Source organism: Staurois parvus, unplaced genomic scaffold (assembly GCF_062004578.1).
Source record: "Staurois parvus isolate SC_StPar_1 unplaced genomic scaffold, SC_StPar_1.0 ptg000019l, whole genome shotgun sequence".
Lineage (NCBI taxonomy): Eukaryota > Metazoa > Chordata > Amphibia > Anura > Ranidae > Staurois > Staurois parvus.
The window spans coordinates 17,272,552-17,294,475 of NW_028317815.1; the positions used below are offsets into that span (position 1 = coordinate 17,272,552).

The window sequence follows — 21,924 nt, forward strand, 5'->3', positions numbered from 1 at the left end:
GCCAAAAGAATCAATTTTTTGTTTTTAAAGTTCGTAACTAAGTTTGTGCTGTAACTAAGCCATTTCATGAAATAATTGGCAAAAAGCTAGACCCATTTGTTGATAAGAACTAATATTTTGACTCAAACCAAAAAAAAAAGTATTTTAAGTTCTTAATCAAATGATACAGGCAATTAAAAACATGGGACAAATACGTCCCTTGGTCCTCAAAGGGTTAACCCTTACAGTGAGGGTACAGCTGAACTGGGAAGGAATACTTTTAGTTTTCCTGGAGGTAAGATTGCCAAAAAAAGTTTAATATACATTTAACAGAGATCAGGTTTAAAATGTATCTGTTGTAAAATGTTAAATCATACTAAATGATCCCACCACCTACAAAGAAAATGAGACTGAAATATGCTGATTGTTTTCAAGAGAGTATACCAGAAGGCATTTACTGAACCTCTAACTGGGTGGCCCATAATGTCACAATAAGGGGAAAACTGATCCAAATATTGTAGCTTCTGAAGCTAAATGTCTTAGAGAAGCTAAGGTCAAACGAGGACGGGGAATTGAAACAATTGATAAGGAAACAGAACAAAACTGGTATTAGGGGTTCCAGACATATATATTATACATTTGGGGACACACCTAGCACCCCCTTAGCTAGGATACTGAATTCAAGGAACTATACTATGGCCCTTCTGCAATTATGACTTAGCAATGACTCATTTACCCAAAATCCACAACTTATACTTTGTGAATTTTTTGCTTTTCCTCTAAACTTTAAGCTTCCCCAGTATCTTTCCCCAAACAAAAAGTGGATCAATGTCTTTATGGTCTCCCTTTACCTCACCTCATGAGGGTACATGTTGATCTAATGCAGTGTTTCTCAATTCCAGTCCTCATGGACCCCCAACAGGTCATGTTTTCAGGATTTCCATTATTTTGCACAGGTGATTTCATCAGTTTCACTGCCTTAGTAATTACCACAGCTGTTTCATCTGAGGGAAATCCTGAAAACATGACCTGTTGGGGGTCCATGAGGACTGGAGTTGAGAAACACTGATCTAATGAAAGGAACTTTTATGGAGGGGAAAGTTCAGTGGCCATCAAGCAACTCAATCCATCTAAAGCCCCGATCCTTGATGGCTTTTCAGGCCACTATTATAAAAATATGTAGAACTTTTAACTCTCATCTATGTACCTTCCTTAACAGTATTCAGAAGGGAACATGCTTACCCCCATACGAAAATATAGGCTCTATTCATGTCCTTCTGAAGCCTGGTAGAGATCATGGTTATTGCACAAACTATAATTCACTGATAAACGTGGATCTTGAAATTATGACAAAAAATTTTGGCCTCAAGAATTCAACTGGTAATAAATCCAAAATCAGAAAGTTAATATATTGCAGCTTACCAATCATTAGATGAGGTGGCTGCATTGGTTCTCTTTTTTTTACCCTCACTTTTTACCAGTTGATCTTTGCCAGTAACACACCTCCTGTATTAGAGTGCCTCCACTCTGGATGAAGGAGCAACAGAAACACCTTTGGACAGCAGCATTGATAGTCTAGGGGGAGGGGAGTGTTAGATGGAGCAGCAGATTTAGATACAGTAACAAACAGAAGCTGAACTCCAGCTAACACTTTATAAGCAGTTACAGCCAAATTTTTTTTCAATTTTACAAAAATACACAAAATGCTACATCTACAGCAGGACAGCTTGTTACAAGACAGACTTACTGGCCAGATTACCAGGTGAAAATAAAGGAAAGAAAGCTCAAAAAAGAAAACTAATGCAGCCACCACATCTAAGAATTTGTAAGCTGCAATATAATACATTTTTGCTTTTGGATTTAATACCGAGTATGAATTCCTTTTTTTCTAAATATATTCACTCATAGATATATTCTCAGCCATACACTAAGATTGGGATTCACATGGCCCTAAAAGAGGCAGGCTTCTTTCATTAGATCTACACAAGGCCTTTCATTCAGTATCCTGGAATTACCTCTTTTACATTGTAAAGAGATATGGTTTTGAGACCAAATTTCTCTCCGTGTTACAAACATTCCATCAGACCCTATTGCGTAACTGAAGGTCAAGGGCTATATATATTGCAGGGTTTGAATATTTTTAGAGGCACTCATCAGGGTGGCCCCTTATCCCCAATTTTATTCATACTGGCTCTAGAGCCATTGGCAATAAAGGAAGGTAAAACTTAGACATTAATACAGTAAGTATTTTATGTGGGGGACAGGAACACAAATTAATATTGTTCCCAGACGACATTTTAATGTTAATTTATTCTCCTACCTTTATCATCCAAAATTTACACAGTCTTACACTAATTTTCTATATTTTCAAGTCTCAGAATTATTCATATGAAATCTCAAGCCCTGAACATCTCCCTGGACGATCAAACTCCTCATAATGTGAAAAGTACCTTCCATTTTAAATGCAATCAGATGTTCTCCCATACTTGGGGAACACTTGCTCTTATATAAAAAAATTTAGGAAAAAGTTTTAAAAAATTTAAGAAAAAATACCTAGATCAAGGTTTGATCTAGTTCATTGCCAGGGCTAGTGTTTGGGTCAAGGTCAGGGTCAAAAGATCTAGGTCAAAGGTCATGATTTAAAAAAAAAATGGTGTCAGTTAGTGTCAATGGCAGTGTCAGTGTGTTTTAGGTAAAAAAAAAAAAAAAAAAGACAAACAAAATGTGCACTATTGTTTCTGGACTGACCTACGGGTACGAACAACAAATAACATACACATAAGGTATCGCTGCGATCGTCAAGAGCTGGATAATTTATTTTGGGTTGTTCTTTGCTGGTAGGTTATGGTCGTAACAAGAAACACACAGCTAAATAAAAAAAATGATTTTTTTTTTTTATTATTTTTGGCCAGTTTTCCTTTGATAATAAAACAAAAATCAGAAGATATCCATTACCATTTACCACCAAATGAAAGCCCAATTTGTCCTGCAAAATACAAGGTATAATTCACCTGGATGTACAAAGTAGTTGTGATGATATGTACGGTTTTACTAACACATGAACGTTTCAAAATTGTGCTTAGGCATTTAGATTTGTTTTACCCTTAGGCATGAAGGGGTTAATGGTGTGTCTAAATTAATTCTTGTTTGTACTTTTTGTCCTGTTTTGCCAAGGTAAGATCGTTTTGATGCATTGTTTGCATTGGATGAGGTGCACAACATTACTGAAGGTACAGTTGTATGATCCTGTGATACTGAAAGTTCCTTTTGCGTGTGTGTGACACTTTTTTATTAATAGATTTGGTTGCACAGTTTGCAATGTTTTTTGTTGCAGGGCCTAGTTCCTTTATTTGTAGTCAGAATGAAGTTTCCTGCTAATTAGTTTATCTGAGATTGGGTGGTTGCCTAAAAATCAACATGGGGGTTGTTGGATACAAGCATTTTATCCTCTGTAATGAAGGGTTGCAAATATTTCTTTTTTTGGAAAATACTCTTTATTGTTTGCTTGGTTATACAGTACACAAAAATATATAAAGAAAACCCAGGGTCCAAAACCCGGCCTGTCTAAACAAAAATTAGGGACATGAAAAGCATCTCAATGTATTCATGAATCAATAGGGAAGTCTCATCCCACAGTAGATGTGTCCATCAACCAGTACTGCTGAACCCTATCAAATTTCCTTGGGCATCCCCTGTGTAAGTATGTGGCCTTATACAAGTACAAAGATCTGTTAATGATACCCTTCCAAAATGACAGAGATGGGGCTTCAGGCTTTTTCCAACAGAGTACTATAGATTTACGGGTATAAAACAGAGTAACACACAAGAGGCATACCGACATTGTTAATGGAACCTGTAAAAGTGTAAGTTCCTGTATAGTGCAGGTAACCACCAGCCAGAAATTCTGTATAATCAGACAGTGCCAAAAGATATGATCGAAGTCTGCAGGTGACGCCGTACACCTCCAATACTCTGCTGAGGAGGACCCATAAATCCTGGCTAACCTAGCTGGAGTATAATAAATCCTATGCAGGAGCTTAAACTGGATGAGACGATCCCTGGCTGAAACTGGTACCTCCCACGTATCATCCCAATCATCTCCCTGGTAATTAGGGATATAGGCCACCCAAATCGCTTTACATTTACTGATAGGTTTAGGACAAGTCACAAACAATTCCTTATACACCTCCGACACTGGCTTAGTTGTAGATTCATCACCCAGATGTTGCTCCAAACTGGAAGATTGGATGACCAAGGTGCAGGGGTGTGGACATTTTTCAAAAAAACTACTTGCCCGGGACTAAATTAGTGTCCCAATCTACTTGTCCCTCATGACAATCTACTTGTCCAGATAAAAAAAACATGTTTTTAACCAAAAACGTATTTAAATCTAAGGTGCTTTATGGAATGTCTGGGGCTTTCAAAAACAAAAGGGGCTTTAAGGCGACTTAAACGTTTGATATTTTTAAGATTGCACGGTTTATCTCTTCCTTCCTTCCCTGCCTGTCTCTGCACCCGGGGACTAGCAGGGAGGGGAGAGACCTTGCAATATAATAAGCACCGATTGGCTGCCCGTCAGGAAAGGGGAGTGTTGGGCTTATTCTTTATCCCTTTCGCTGCTTAAAATATAATTTAAGGCCTGAAGATAACACAAAACTCCAAAACATGATATATTTTCTGAAATCAGAGACCCTAGAGAATAAAATAGCTGTAGTTCAAATTTTTATGTCACATGATATTATCACAAAGGTTTCAAATTTCAGGAAAAAATACATTCAACTTAATTTTAGGGCACAAAAAGCAATAAATTATCCAATTTTTTTGTAAAATATAAAAGATGAGATTGCATCAAGTAAATAGGTATCCAACATGTCAAACCTTAAATTTGCATGCACTTGTGAAATGGCAACAAACTTTATTTAGTACCCTACATTTTCTATAAATTACACTTTTAAAGCCTCTTATAGGTCATCAGTTTAGCATTACAGAGGAGATCTGGTGCTCTTATTCTGGCGTGCGTGGCGATATGTAACATGTGTATCGCAATCGTTGTTTTCATGTGTAGGTGCTCCAGCGCGTGCTTTTATGCTTGTGCGTGTGTACATATGTAGTGGGCTTTGAAAAATCTGGGGGGGGGGGTTATATGCTTGGGTGTAATTTACATTTTCTTTATTAAAAAAACATTTATTTTTCTTTTACTTAACTTTTTTTATCACATAGAGGAGCTCAGGACACATAGCGGGCAGGGTTGTAGCGGCTGGCATTGTGGGCTGTGTGGAAGCAATCGGGTGGCAGCACTGCTGCCCGAATGCTTCCACCTAACAGATGAGCAGGCAAGCAGCAGGGCTAAAGGTAAAAAAAAAAACCTACCTGTCAAGCGCCCGGAACTACATGTCCCGGGTGTCAGGCGATATGAATTGCACTTCCCTGAAGGTGACTGACCAAAACTAGCTGTCAAAAGCATACCGCAGTTGAAGATATCAAAATAAATACCAGTTAGGTAGTTTAAAGGGTTGAAAAAATCTTTGACTATCTTTCTTATCTGTTCTAGAGCTGCATTACATGTGGTTACTAGCGGTACACGGTTACTTGTTTTTTTTCTCTTTGTATTGTAGATTTTCTCTTTGGGTTTTAAGGGCCATGTTTATGCTAGTATTGATGGTTTTGTCCTTATGGAAGGAGTCTGCTAGTACTCTGACATGTTTATTTCTGTCTTATGGGTCTGAGCATATTCGGCGGTATCTGATGGCCTGCTGGGTGTGTTGGTGTGGAAGCTGGAACTGTGGAGAGGTGATAGTTGCATCTATCAGAGGGTTTGTAACTGATCATCCCTTATATTGCTACTGTGGTGTCTAGGAAATTGAAATGTGTGCTTAAATAGTCCATTTTTAGTTTGATTGATGGGTAAGATGTGTTGCTCAGCGAGTATAATTTATTTTAGATTTTCTTCACCTTCTGTCCATATGATGAAAATATCATCAATATAGCAATAGTATTAATATGGCTTTTGTTTTATGCTGTGAAGGAATTTGTCCTCCAAGTCAGCCATAAATAAGTTAGCATATTGGGGTGCCATGTTACTTCCTATAGCAGTACCCATACACTGAAAGTATCATTATTGAAATTGAAGTAGTTGTGTGTTAGAATGAATTCAATGAGTTGTGTAACATCCTCGGCACTGTATTTGTGGTTTGGTGAGGATGATAAAAATCTGTGACATGCAGCAGCATGAGGGATGTTATTGCACAGAGATTCTACATCCATAGTGACTAGGAATGTGTTTGGTGGTAATTGCTGGAAATTGTTGCTCTTGTTCAGAATATCAGTTGTATCTTGCAGGAAACTAGGACTATTTATGGTTAATGGTTTTAACATTTTTTCGACTAGGCCTGAGATTTGTTCAGTAAGTGTGTTCATACCTGTTATGATGGGTCTGCTTGGATTTCCTGGCTTGTGGATCATGGGTAGCATGTAAACGTCCCCAATTTCTGGATTATATGTAATCGCAATGATATATTCTGAATGTAGCTGGGTCGGTAGTGTTTTAATGAGACCTTTTAATGGTTGCATCATAATCCAGATGTTTGTAGTAAGTAGCATTTGCCAGTTACCTTTGGACCTCTTGTATGTATTTGTTTGTATGTATACCAACAACTGCTGGTTTGATGGTGATGGCCAGATTATTGCACAAATCATGTATAGTCTTTCGCTCCAGTAGTGACAGATTGTATAATATTTTCTTTGGCTGGGTGGATATCAGGGATGTAACACAGTCTGAGGCTGCAGCTCTGATCAGTGTGTTCTGATGGTGAGGGAGTCCCGCTGTCAGAATACAATGACATAGCGAGGAGGAATCCACAAATCAGTTCATTTTTTTGTGTTCAGCCCACTGGCTAAATGAAAAAAAAAAGGGAGCCATGAATGACCAGCTTTACAATCATTTGCACTAACAAGCCCTTCACTGCCCATTTTTCAATATCTTGAAAGCTGGCAAGCTTCCTGCTTATCTAAACTTCAACATATAAAACTCAAGACTAAAATAAAAAAAAACTATTCAGTGTTGCACTTTATAAAATATTTGATTGTGACAACTAATATACTGTATAATGACTGATCTTCAAGCACTCTCTCAGATGTTAACCGCTGCAGTGTTGGCAGCTCACACTCAGAGAAAAATAAAGTAAATGCAAGGCCTTTTGCTGTGCAAACAATGAATCATGGCAACATAATACTTCCTCTGCCTATAAAAGACCTGTGACTACAGGCACATTCACCCACCTGGATTCACCTGCATTTGACAGATTTATACAGTTTACCAACCACTGATGCAGAAGGAAAATGCAAATAAGGAACTGAGCAGATCTGGGTGAATGTGCATTGAATGTAAGGAGAACATAAGATGAGGTGCACAAATGGCATGGGTTTCCAAAGGGAATAAATACTTTGTTGCATCTGTTCAGCGTGGCAGATGTTAGATGCCAATTTATGTCAATAACCACTTTGTACATAAATGTCACATTTATCAGGATTTACCATTGAATTACAAAAATTGGATGTTTGCAGACCCTACTGAAAATGTTTACATGTTACCTAATGTAATGAAAAGTTTATTTTCAATAAGGTGAGTGATTTGTAGGTAAACAAATAAAATCTTAGGTGAATTTAAGGTTTGACCCTGTACAAATATGGGCTTAGCATGACACTGAACTCTAATTTAAAGTGATTGTGATTGTAATAGGGTTGTGTTTTTTTCTAAAATAATAAAAATGGCCAAAACTCACTCCTATCCTGCCGTGTTACTGTCTCTTGATGTCCACAAAGCCTATTATACACTCTCCTGGTACTACCTCTTCTCTGCAGTCTGACGCTGGGGTTTTATTAACCTTTACACTCGCCCATCCGTGACCCTCAAATATGTCGGCTTTACCTCCGAGTCCTTCCAAGTCCACAGGGGCACCATACAGGGATGCCCCGTCTCTTATTCTGTTTATTTTGGCACTCAAACCTTTGGCAATGGCCATCCGTACTTTCCCAGATATCCAATTAGCAGGGGAACATCATAAAACAATGTTTGCTGGTGACATTTTAATGTATGTCTTTACCCCCCATATCTCCTTGCTCAACCTCTTTACCTTCCTCTCTGAGTTTGGATTCAAATCCCAGATTCACGAAAAAGAGTCTAAGTCCAAAACCTTAAACCTCGCACTGCCCCTAGATCAGCTATCAGGTATACGCAGCAATTATACTTTGTCATGGCCTACCTCTTTACCATACTTGGGCATGCATTGAAGCTCGTCAAATGATTCGCTGTACCTGGCTAATTATCCCTCCCTATTTAGGGAACTTTCGGTCTTTCTTACTTCCTGAACCTCCCTTCACATCTCCTGGTTGTGCAGGATCTATGCCCTTTGCATGATGTATTTGCTTAAACATCTTTACTTCTTCAGCTTAAGATGCCTGCATCTGTACTGTTAACGAACATCGAGAGCGTGGCAATCCCTAATCTTAAATCCTATTACAGGCTATTTTTAAAAGACCAGACCTTGTTACACTCGCTGTGTCAGCTCGCTTGATCTACACTTATTTACCCTAATCTGGCATCTTGGACACCCCCCCAATTTCCACAAGCTAAGGACAATCCAGGTGGAGGATGTGAGGGACTAAATATGTGTATGAGCTATTGGTGCTTGATGGTATCAAATCTTTTGACTATTTATGTGAACACTGGCAGATTCCGAATACTGAGATCTCTCTTTACACCCAAACCCGCCAACATGTCCACTCGCTCCTCAAACATCCAATAGGACTGCCCTAAACAGCTGATTCCATTTGAAAACAGGTGTCACAAGGACCCCTTGTTGAAAGGACTAGTCCAGTCTCTATAGCTCATTAACAGACAACCTGGTACCTCGCACCCGTCGTTACATTATGAAGTGGGAAGCAGACTTAGGCAAGTCTTTAGATTACTCCTTATGGAACCAAATCTGACTTGATTCCTCCAGGTGTTCTCAGAGTATTTTTGCCCAGGAGAATGCCTTCAAACTCCTCTCCCGCTGGTATATGACTCCAGTGTGGGTAGTATAATTTGTCCCCTCCACGCCATTTACTTGTTTCATGGGGTTGTAGGGAACCCGGTACACTTTGTTGTATTTGGTGGTCCTGCCCCAAAACCCTAAGATTTTGGACACAGATCTACTCATTGATCTGATCAGTTCTAAACATTTCATTAGAACGCGATCCCTGGAAAGCCTTGTTGCATAGGTCTATTCTATCTTTGACTAAAGCCCAGGGGAAGCTAGTGGGATTTGTCTTTCTGGCAGTTCAACAGACCTTGACTATAGCCTGGTGCCAGCAGTTTCTCAACTTTGTGGAGGTCAAACAGCAACTTATGGAGTCCATCATTCATGACAAACTCATTTCTAACGGATACTCATGCTAAATGCCTACAGATTTTGGACCTGCGCCGAGTAAATAGATACTAAACATGTCCCACTGTAGAATTTCACACGCCCATGCAACAGCTACAAACTACATAAATGTTATTATCCATAGACGACGCTTTAAACATCTTTAATTGTTACCACTTTAGATTTACGCAGGAGGTCTAGTGCTAGAATTACTGCCTATGATCTGAAGTTTTCAGTGATGCACATTTACACGCAGGACTGACGCGTTTGTTTTCCTTTGTACACGAGCACAGAGGAGCGGGGTTGTTTGTTAATTTTTTTCTTTATATTTACACTGTATCTTTAACGGGGTTTTTTTTGTGGATCACTTTTATTTATGACAGGAAATATGAAAATCCTCTGTGATAGTAATAGGCAGTGAGAGGTACTGTTTGCTGAGAGATCTGGGGTCTATTAGACCCCAGATGTCTCCTCTGCCCTTTAAAGCTTAGTGATCTGCTTGCAGCTAATCAAAAGTCACAATTGAGGAAATAACTTCACTGCAAATCAGTGTGGTAAAATTGAAATATCACATACAATTTAGTACATTCTGCCACTGACCTTATGATGGTTCCACTAAATAGTAAGTGCCGGTTCACATATATGCAGACTGAATGCTGTTTGAACCGCATCCAATCCGCATGAAATATGAAAAAACATTGCTTTCTATGGTGCTTGTTTACATATGTCCGGTGCACTGGCAGTGCGGATTCAGTGCAGTTTTAAAAGGAGTAATGTACGATTTCTGAGCAGTACGGTCCGGTTCAGATTCAGATTACAGGCTATAGACTTTTATTGGAACCGTTTCTAAACCGCATATGTGCGAACAGGATAAGATCCTGAGCTAATCCCATCCTGAACCTGATGTAAACCTGACGTGAACCTGTGAACAACTACTGTATTAATTAGCTGTGATACCTGAGCTTCAATCCGCACCGCACATGTGTGAATCAGCTCTAACACAATTTGATCAAAATCAGTTTAAATGTGTATTATTGCAATCCAGCAAAAGCAATATGAATATTAAAAAGATCTTGAACCTCACAGAGCTCTGTACCAAGGGGTAAAAGTTCAAAGACATCAGCCATTTGAGGATACAGCTATTGGATCACAAATCTAATGGAGGACTCATATGTCAACAAAGTCTATGTGAAATAAAATCCATTCACCTCTTAGGTACACTGGGACATGCTAGTAAAATGTGTAACGCCTCCAGGTTAGTTAGTTTCTTTGTTAGATAGAGGCTGAGTAGCTAGTCCCCTACCGACACTTCTGGCCCTTCCCTCCTGGCAAATGCCCCCAGAGCAAGCTGCTTGTTATGGGGCACCCAAGCAGGCTCGTTCCCGAGCTGCTGCTCTGCATGTCCATTCACACACAGACCTTGGCTTGGCCTCACCCCATCCTCATTGGCTCACTGGCTGTGATTGACAGCAGCGGAAGTCAATGGCTCCCACTGCTGTCTCAGCCAATGAGGAGGGAGAGTGCCTAGAGAGCCGAGGATCTTATGCACAGTGCTGGATCACAATGAGGCTAAGGTAAGTGTTGGGGGGGCTGGAAGGGCTGCTGCACACTGAATTTGTTTTACTAAAAGTCGTTGTAAAACCTTCTAACAATGCAGGATGTACTCTTTAAATAATTTAATGCTGTATGGATAAAATATTTTAATTATCCTCCACAACAGTCATGCCAAAAAGTAATGATACAATAACAGAGTATACACTGGAAAATAAGAGCAACATCCATAGTACCTTACTTGAAGAACCTGAGCATAGTGTTTTTTGCTATCCATTCTGTGCACTTAGGTGTAAATAGAATACATTACAGGGCCCCTTTTCAGCCTCCAATGTTTTCACATTGCTGAGCTCAGATTAGGGCATATGTGAAAAATGAGCCTGCGTTTCTGTGTTACCGTATTATTTTACAGTGATATATTCCAGGAAGATGACTGCATCCTTCCATATTTTAGCACAAAATGCATATCACTTACATGGCTCTATAGAACTGTCTTATTTAGGGAGGATGGATGCACACAAATGTACTTGCTTGGAACAAAAGCAATGTGCAGATGGCTTGATTAGTAAAACATGCTCTACTGGAAGAGAATTGGCTGTTTTGAAATGCAAAACTGAAATAACCATTCAAAATATTTGTATTTTTCTTTGCAGAAGGTCAAGAGGGAAATTATGTTTACTAACTGATCATGTTAAAGTGAACATGTACACTAAAACAGACATATAAGTAACACAATACGATTACTGCTAATAGCCAGAGAAGCCTTTTCTGTGGCCCTGTTTGATTTAGCATCATTTAGTAACTGGAATTTGGCATTCACATCTAAAGCTCACCACGCATTACAATATGATTGTACAAAATTTAGATCTAATGTAGCACTACCCCCTTTGGAGTCGCTAAAGATTTGGGTGCCCCTATAGTCGCAGCCAGGCAACACGCATTTCTCCTCCAGACTCACATGTCACAGACAGTAAACAGTCCTTGAACTTGTTTTTTTTTTTAGGATTTTATTCAGGGATTTAAACTTGGATGGGGATGAGGGATACATGGGATGCCCAAGGAACTGTTAAACTGAGGACAACGTCCTGGAACTACAGTCATGGCCGAAATTGTTGGCACCCTTGATATTTTTCCTGAAAATCAAGTATTTCACACAAAAAAGGTATTGCATTAACACATGTTTTGCTATACACATGTTTATTCCCTTTGTATGTATTGGAACAAATATAAAACAGAGGCAGAAAAGCAAATATGACATAATGTCACACAAAACCCCAAAAATGGGCTGGACAAAAGTATTGGCACCCTTAACTTAATATTTGGTTGCACACCCTTTGGAAAACATAACTGAAATCAGTCGCTTCCTATAACCATCAATAAGCTTCTGACACCTCTCACCCGGAATTTTGGACCACTCTTCCTTTGCAAACAGCTCCAGGTCTCTCTTATTGGAAGGACACCTTTTCCCAACAGCAATTTTAAGATCTCTCCACAGGTGTTCAATGGGATTTAGATCTGGGCTCATTGCTGGCCACTTCAGAACTCTCCAGCGCTTCTTTGCCATCCATTTCTGAGTGCTTTTTGACGTATGTTTGGGGTCATTGTCCTGCTGGAAGACCCAGGATCTTGGACGCAAACCCAGCTTTCTGACACTGGGCCCTACAGTGCGACCCAAAATCCTTTGGTAATCCTCAGATTTCATGATGCCTTGCACACAGTCAAGGCACCCAGTGCCAGAGGCAGCAAAACAACCCCAAAACATCATTGAACCTCCACCATATTTTACCGTAGGTACTGTGTTTTGTTCTTTGTAGGCCTCATTCCGTTTTCGGTAAACAGTAGAATGATGTGCTTTACCGAAAAGCTCTATCTTGGTCTCATCTGTCCACAAGACGTTTTCCCAGAAGGCTTTTGGCTTACTCAAGTACATTTTGGCAAACTGTAGTCTTGCTTTTTTATGTCTCTGTGTCAGCAGTGGGGTCCTCCTGGGTCTCCTGCCATAGCGTTTCATTTCATTTAAATGTCGACGGATAGTTCGCGCTGACACTGATGCTCCCTGAGCCTGCAGGACAGCTTGAATGTCTTTGGAACATGTTTGGGGCTGCTTATCCACCATCCGGACTATTCTGCGTTGCAATCTTTCATCAATTTTCCTCATCCGTCCACGACCAGGGAGATTAGCTACAGTGCCATGGGTTGCAAACTTCTTGATAATGTTGCGCACTGTGGACAAAGGCAAATCTAGTTCTCTGGAGATGGACTTGTAACCTTGAGATTGTTGATATTTTGCCACAATTTTGGTTCTCAGGTCCTCAGACAGTTCTCGTCTCCTCTTTCTGTTGTCCATGCTTAGTGTGGCACAGACAGACACACAATGCAAAGGTTAAGTGAACGTCTCTCCTTTTTATCTGCTTTCAGGTGTGATTTCTATATTGCCCACACCTGTTACTTGCCCCAGGTGAGTTTACAGGAGCATCACATGCTTGTAACATTCTTATTTATCCGCAGTTGTGAAAGGGTGCCAATACTTTTGTCCAGCCCATTTTTGGAGGTTTGTGTGACATTATGTCGAATTTGCTTTCTTTCCTCCCTTTTTTTGTTTTGTCCCAATACACACAAAGGGAATAAACATGTGTATAGCAAAACATGTGTTAATGCAATACGTTTCGTGAGAAATACATGATTTCCTGGAGAAATATCAAGGGTGCCAACAATTTCGGCCATGACTGTATGTACACGTACAAGGGTTTCTTTTCTTTGGAGAGCTATCCAGCTGTCCTCAGGGGTGTAATTACCACAAGGCAAACAAGGCACCTGCCTAGGGCGGCATTTTTCAGGGGGCAGCACCTCCCCCCAGAAGAAGGAATGAAAAAAGGGACACGCATGCCATGGGAACCAGGTGTGATCTGAGAGAGGCTGCGGGCTACTTCATGGTGTATGTAGAGCCTGACTTTTGTTCCCGGGATGTCTAGAGCTGTGAAGATGCGTCTTTCTCTCTATTGCCGGGAGGTGGGGGGTAGTGGAAGGCTCTCCCAGGTGGGGGGGGGCAAGGGTGCCCAGGTGGGGGGGGCAAGGGTGCCCAGGTGGGGGGGGCAAGGGTGCCCAGGTGGGGGGGGCAGGGGTGTTGTTGGTCAATGTCAGGCTCTCACTGAGGGAGGAGGAAGGGGGGGGGTTGATGTTGGTCTGTGTCTGTGGAGGCCTAGGGCAGCACAAAACCTAAATACACCACTGGCTGTCCTGATGTACCACCCCAAACCCCAGAGAGTTCTCCTATATTCAGCTGTCTGGAGGATACCCTGGACAAGGGGATCTAGAGGCTGCCACCTTAAAGCACAGTCCAGCTGGGACTAAGTAGGTTTCTCACCCAAATGCCCTCTCCTCTACCCCCGTCCAAGGGTGTAGAAGTACTCACAGCTGCAGGTTGGTAGCTGTCTTCAGACCTTCTGCTGGGCTAGCTTCCTCCTTAGCTCCACAGATGGTCCTCTCTCAGGGGGCCAGTAAGGTGCAGCTTTTCTCCCCTTACCCTGGACCTCCTCCCAGGCTCCCCACTCCAGCTCCTGCTCTCACATCTTCCACCTAAACTCCCCTGCTACTGTCCCGAGCCTCCTGCTTGGGGATTGGTCGGGATCCTTTAAGAGTACAGACCAGCTCCTCTGCGACCCCGCCCACTGAGTTGTAGAGACTTCTCCAAGCCCCTAGATCAGAGGGTGGTATCAGGGAACAGATCTGCAGAGCCTCTCAGCCCTGACCCAAATTTGACTTCTCTATCTTTCCTAGCTGCTACTAGTGCAAAAGCCTGTCTGATAGGATACAAATCGATTGAACGGTATAGGTAAGTTTATTGACTGGTTTGTGTAAAGTTGATTGTACAAAGGTTGCACATTCAGATTGTAACATGCATTGTGACCCTTAGCCCTACCACCTCTGTCCAGTGAGTGTCCCTACTCGTTACAGAGTCAGTCTCTTTATACAGATTGGGACCTGACTGCAATTCAGTCCAGGACCTCATTGCTGCAAGAGCACAGTGAAAACTTTTACAACTTCATTTTTCTATAAACAATATAATATCCATGATAAGGGCAGATTTATGAGGAGTGTGAATGGCATAGGGAAGTCTGCAAAAAAATAAATATCTTACCTGAGGTATCAGTGAATGTATAAAAGCAGCACCTGTTGTGCAGAATTACAGCTTCTAATGGCTGTAAAATGCAAATTGCACACAGACGCCTGAGAGTCTTTTATGTGCCCTTGCTATTTTTGAGGCCTAAGAAGCCTTCCTCACTCACCATTTACATATGCTGGCTCTGTGGAGCACTGCCTATTTCAATATAATAGTACATTCGTAATATTTGTACTACCTATGAATTCTACAGTTGATAAAGGAAAATAAAAGCATTGCTTGCACATTTTGTGCACATTTTTCCGAATCTTTGGTATAGAATACATTTCTGACAAGCAAGGTGGTATTCACATATTTGTGGTGATCTGTGTTTTTCAAGGCAAGTCACCTCTAGGGCACCATTGTGGTGATGTATGGTTCTGATAAACACAGACAATGCTGCATTTTTGCACTGCATCGGACTGCACTGCAGGTCACAGCACACAGCGATGTGCAAAGACTTGAAAGCAGTGTACACTTGTACGCCTTCAATAAAGTTTTAAAAAAAATAAACAGTGTGATGTGCTTAACCCCCATGTTAGTCAATGATAGCTGTCTTAATTAGCACTACTGAAGTCGTTCTGACTTTAGAAAAGTTTCCTGTACTACTTCAAGGTGGTTTCTATCTGACTTGTGCCCATAGACTTTAATGGAAGTTGCCTTCATGTTGGATCCTCATCTATACTGATGTGATTTGGATCCGACTTGGTTCACACTAATGCACTTTGAGCCATTTTTGCAGTGCACTCAGCTGACAGCTAAATGTAAAGAATGCCAGCAATTAAAAATTTGAAAAGAAAAAATGCGTGGAGATTCCCCTTATCCATACCAGGTCCTTCGGGTCTGGTATGGATTTTAAGGGGAACCCCATGCCAAATTGTTTTTATAAAAAATGGCATGCGGCCTCCCCAAAATCCATACCAGATGCTTATTCGAGCATGCGGCCCGGTAGGTCAGGAAAAGGGGGTTTAGCGAGTGCCCCCCCTCCAAACTATACCAGCCCACATGCCCTCACCATGGGGGGGGGGCTTTGGGGAAGGAGGGGCTCCTCCCCAAAGCACCATGTCCCCATGTTGATGAGGACAAGGGCCCCTTCCCCACAACCCTAGCCTGGTGGTTGTAGGGTGTAGGGGGAGACTTATGGGAATCTGGAAGCCCCTACTCATTCACCAAAAAAGTGTCAAAAGAGAGTAAAAATACAACAGTTTTTGACAGTCCTTTAGTAAAAAAAAAAGAAAAACTAATAAAAACTTTTTAAAAAAATGTCCCCCGAAGTAGATCCAATACCAATCACGACGATCCACATCTTGCCCCGTTCGATGACATCATGAGGGGGTGGGGTCACCCGGCCACAGGCAAAGTCGCATGGCATGAAAGTTACTTCAAAGTTGCATTAAGCAGTACTCAAGTCGCATCACGTTACCAGCAAATCATCAGGAATTCGCCTAGCAAAGTCACACCATAAGTCGTGCGACTTTCAGATCGCGGTAGCGTGAATTGACACTTAAATTGTTTCAGTTGTGTCCATTAGCAGCTTTATGAACCCCCTACTCAATGCAGTAGCCCAAATACCAGGCTTTTCTATGCCTATTATGCATTAGATAGAATCTAAAACTGCTTAGACCTTCTGTATAAAGTATGGGAAAATGTCAACATCTATAAATGGGGAACTGCTTGCGGGGTTTAAGAATGCAGTCTATCTTGAGGACAGCACCCCATGTAAGCAAAAATGGAGGACCACCATGTAATCATATAGAAATACTATGAACACTCTGCTCCAATCAGTGAAAATAATAGTGCAAATCAATTGTGCTTCTATTATCTGAACAACGCTGTGAAAAAGTCCGTGTGCATATCACAGAAAAAAAAAAAAAATCACATTAGTATCCAGTGCTCCAATATCTTGACAGTTGTGTTCCCATCTTCCTTCACAAAACATTCTATGCACCTCCACACAGCCACGCAGGTTACTCACCAGAGCCTTTTTTTAAGAAATTAACAAGCAAGGCCTTATTAAATAGTAAGGAACATTTAGGAAATCATTATAAAACAAATGTCACTGTAAAAATATAAACTTAGCCTACCTTAAAAGTGGACAACAGGGCAGTGGGCTTTGTCAGTAGGGCAGAGGATGGTGGCAGTAGATTTTGTACAATTTATTAGTTTTTTGGGGGGTTTTTAGTTGTATTTTGTATTATAATTTTTTAATTTTTCTAGAAGCCCTGTTGAGGGGCTTTGGTGAAATATCAGGAGTCTAAACAGACCCCTGATGTCTCACTTTTGAGACAGAGGCAGCCTTAGCTGCACAGAATGAATGAACAGGAAAAGCTCTGCTCAGTCTCCCTGTTCATTCACAAACTGAAGCATAGTAAACACAGTTTACTATGCTTCAGGTACGAATGAACACAGTTAGTAAATGGTACCGACCACTGAATACTGGCGAGAGGGAGAGGAGGAAAAACAGACTTTCAGCTATTGTAGGAGGTGAACACATTGATCAGTTCCAGGAAATGCTGCCATTGCTCCTGTCTAGGTTCCAGGGATTGGCTAGGAAGGGATGAAATCTACCTGTGACCTACCCGCAATCGATGGGTAAAATGAGATTGATGGGTTGCCGACCCCGCCTTAGATCTTCTGCTACTGACAAATAACATACTGTATATGCAAAACTAAATACGGTAGTTTTACTACTATATCATTCACCCCAATGAAATAAAAAATGCCAAGTGACAAAAAAAAATACATACAACAGTATTTAAAATGTAATCAGACCTTACCAGATGCGCGTCTTGAGAATCTGCTTATCACTGGAGCTGAAAGATATAACAAAGATATGATTAATATTTGTAATGAAAATAGAAAACTGACAAATTACATTTTATATTTATTAAAAAAATCGAAAGCAATTTTGTGAACATTTAGTTTACAAGTTCTGGACTTCCTCGTATACACACATGTAATAATTGTTGCTTCTTAGAGAGTTTAATCACTGTAAAGGCTCTTGCACGTGGATGCTTTTCAGCTCTTATGTGTGGAGGCATAAAATACTTGGCGCTTTCTGCTACCCGGTGATCCACATGTGCCGTGTACAACTAACAATACAAGTGATTGGCTGTATGCCATCATACTCGGGTAAATGTTGATGGTTTCTGTATGTTTACCCATGCACATGCATATACCACTTCTACCCAAATGCAAAAGTGTGGAAGCCAGCAGCATTTACCCAAGCCCATTCATATACAGCCATTCGCTTGTACTGATATCTGTATGTGGCAGGTACGGCAGAGTTTAAAGGACTGAAAGGAAATCTGGTGCTTTAACATCCCACAGTGTTCATAGCATACAGAAATCTAACATGCAAACTGTAAATTTGCAGCATATGGCTTGACATCAGCTTCTTTACAAATGAAAATGGAAATGTACCCAGATGTCACTCATAAAAAATCTTAACAGATCAGCTGCTCCTGGTGACAAAAGTATGTTCAAAATTTGGAGAGAAAATTAGTTCACACTACACTGCAGATGAATCTAAACTACTTACTAACCTAGGGGGGAATATACAGTATACTATGGAGTGTATTTATAAAAAAACATATGCATAGCAATTTCCCCGTGAACATGCATGCACATTTGTTCTGTGCAAATGGGGCAAAATGCAAATGGTATTAGGCTATTTCCTGTGCTGAACGCATGTTTTTATTGATTTTAAATGGGAAGTACGAACATTTTTCCAGTAGATGGAGCTAAGTATTAGAGGAAATTCCTATGATGCTTACCACCATCTAGTGTCCAAAGGCAGTGTTTTGTTTTAAAGTGGAGCTCTACCCAAAAGGGGAAGTTTTGCTTTAAGCACTGTTCCCCATTAAGGATTGACACCTTTGGGGGGCGGATACCCAAATTTGACAGGTACCCGCTCCCACTTCTGGTCTGATCGCCTAGTGGAAGGTGTCCTCCGTCCCTTCCTCCCTGTATTCTTTTGGGACACATGACAGTTCCAAGAAGACTACAGGACCATTCATGAAGCGCAACGCTGCTCATGTATGTGCAGTGGGTACCCGGCTGTGAAGCCACAAGCTGTCACAGCCGGGTGCCCACAGTGAAGATGACGGCCTCCTGGAATACAGAACGGCCGGTGAAACGGGCTGCGGGGAGGACACTACAGGACTGAGGGACAGATAAGTGGCTGTTTTTTAAAAGTCAGCAGCTACAGTTTTTGTAGCTACTGACTTTTATTTGCTGACAGGGTGAGTGGAACTCCGCTTTAAGTCAATGAAAAACTTTCGATCAGCACAGGAAATAGTATTGCCTTATCTGAACAGAATGAATGTATATGCACTTGCATTAGATGAGTTGCTATTCAAATTTGTTTTATAAATATGCCCCACAGTGTCTACATATGGAGTTTAAGGAAGCAAAAGTCACACATTAAACCAGTGATCCTAAATAGGGGTATAATAGTTATCATAAACCTGCTCCTGCAGAGAGAAAGCCCTGCATGAAAAGGAGCTAAAAAAGTGTTACGACACCCATGACCCTGCATTCATTATATACAGTCTTCCACAGTTCACAGAACATAGAAATGCAATTACTTTACTAATTATAAACTGCTAAATACCTTTTTTCATCAGCAGTGTATAGCAGTCTTGTGACTTCTATCAGTATCAGGCTGAGCACTGGTTAATCTTATAGGAAAAGTTTTCATTCTCCTCTGAATGTCCTGTGAGGCTGTATGACTCCTGACCCTCTGTCCAGACAGCGCTGATTGGCCCTGTGCTGATCTCATGCACCCTCCTCCTCCAAAAAAAAGACCACTCTAGCAATACACACCAAACACAGCATATGCAGACTTGCCACTGCTGCTCTGTACTATAGCAGATGGATTGGGGACAGTAAAAGAGGATCAAACAGCCTTTTTTACACAATGCGAAGGATTAACCCCTTAGGTTCCATAGCGAGTATATCAAGCATGCTTTACTACATAAACAGACTGATTTTACTGTTGTGGGTTTAGTAACACTAATCTAGTAACTGGCTCAAATGCAGAATACAAAATACTAATACAAATTGAAGATTATATTGTGTTTGTGTGCACTACAATTAATTTTAGTGTATTTTTTTTTTACTGAAAAAACAGATTCTATAAACAGTAGTGCAAATACCATGCAACAAAAAAAATTGTAACTACCTTCTTTTTTTCTACTGAGTCTCTGCTTCCAGAAAATATCTATTTTCTATCCAAAGATTTTAACGTGTTTGAAGCAACTTTACATTTTTTTCAGAGGCAAAGTGATTACGTAAACACAGCAGCTGTGCTAAAATCAAAAAGTTAACTCAGTTTACCATAATCTGAATTTTTTGTAATCCCATGTGCCTAGAATCCTGAGTATACTTATTGTAGCCTGTGCTGTTCAAATTCTCTCTTTGCATCCTGAGTTATTAATCACTTTAAACTTCCAAGGTGGGGTTCAGTATGATTGGTGGCTATAATAAACGTATTAGTAATGGTATTTGTTCCATGGATCTGAAAAGAACTGCTAGGCAGTATATGTTCCAGTACTACAGGCAGCTATCCTCTAGGGCAGTGATGGCGAACCTTTTTGAGCCCGAGTGCCCAAACTGCAACCCAAAACCAACTTATTTCTTTCAAAGTGCCAACACTGCAATGAAACCTGAATATCGAGCTTTTGGTTTAGAAAAAACAACTCGTACAGTAGTGCAAACTAATTAACAGTACAGGGATGACCAGAGACTGCGGACACAGTACAGGGATGACCAGAGACTGCGGACACAGTACAGGGATGACCAGAGACTGCGGACACAGTACAGGGATGACCAGAGACTGCGGACATAGTACAGGGATGACCAGAGACTGCGGACACAGTACAGGGATGACCAGAGACTGCGGACACAGTACAGGAGATGACCAGAGACTGCAGACACAGTACAGGGATGACCAGAACTGCGGACAGTACAGGGATGACCAGAGACTGCGGACACAGTACAGGGATGACCAGAGACTGCGGACACAGTACAGGGATGACCAGAGACTGCGGACACAGTACAGGGATGACCAGAGACTGCGGACACAGTACAGGGATGACCAGAGACTGCGGACACAGCACAGGGATGACCAGAGACTGCGGACACAGCACAGGGATGACCAGAGACTGCGGACACAGCACAGGGATGACCAGAGACTGCGGACACAGCACAGGGATGACCAGAGACTGCGGACACAGCACAGGGATGACCAGAGACTGCGGACACAGCACAGGGATGACCAGAGACTGCGGACACAGCACAGGGATGACCAGAGACTGGGGACACAGCACAGGAGATGACCAGAGACTGGGGACACAGCACAGGAGATGACCAGAGACTGGGGACACAGCACAGGAGATGACCAGAGACTGGGGACACAGCACAGGAGATGACCAGAGACTGGGGACACAGCACAGGAGATGACCAGAGACTGGGGACACAGCACAGGAGATGACCAGAGACTGGGGACACAGCACAGGAGATGACCAGAGACTGGGGACACAGCACAGGAGATGACCAGAGACTGGGGACACAGCACAGGAGATGACCAGAGACTGGGGACACAGCACAGGAGATGACCAGAGACTGGGGACACAGCACAGGAGATGACCAGAGACTGGGGACACAGCACAGGAGATGACCAGAGACTGGGGACACAGCACAGGAGATGACCAGAGACTGGGGACACAGCACAGGAGATGACCAGAGACTGGGGACACAGCACAGGAGATGACCAGAGACTGGGGACACAGCACAGGAGATGACCAGAGACTGGGGACACAGCAC

At 41.6% G+C, this 21,924-nt stretch overlaps 1 protein-coding gene across 2 annotated transcripts in view; it reads right to left on the reverse strand.

Annotated features, from left to right (window-relative positions):
• The window catches only part of PRKAR2B (protein kinase cAMP-dependent type II regulatory subunit beta), a 163,115-nt gene that overhangs the window by 78,293 nt on the left and 62,898 nt on the right, over nt 1-21,924 (reverse strand). For both annotated transcript variants that reach the window (XM_089685245.1, XM_089685254.1), the window contains exon 2: nt 17,874-17,909. In XM_089685245.1, the coding sequence (XP_089541371.1) occupies nt 17,874-17,909 (36 nt within the window). The remainder of the gene's footprint in view (nt 1-17,873; nt 17,910-21,924) is intronic.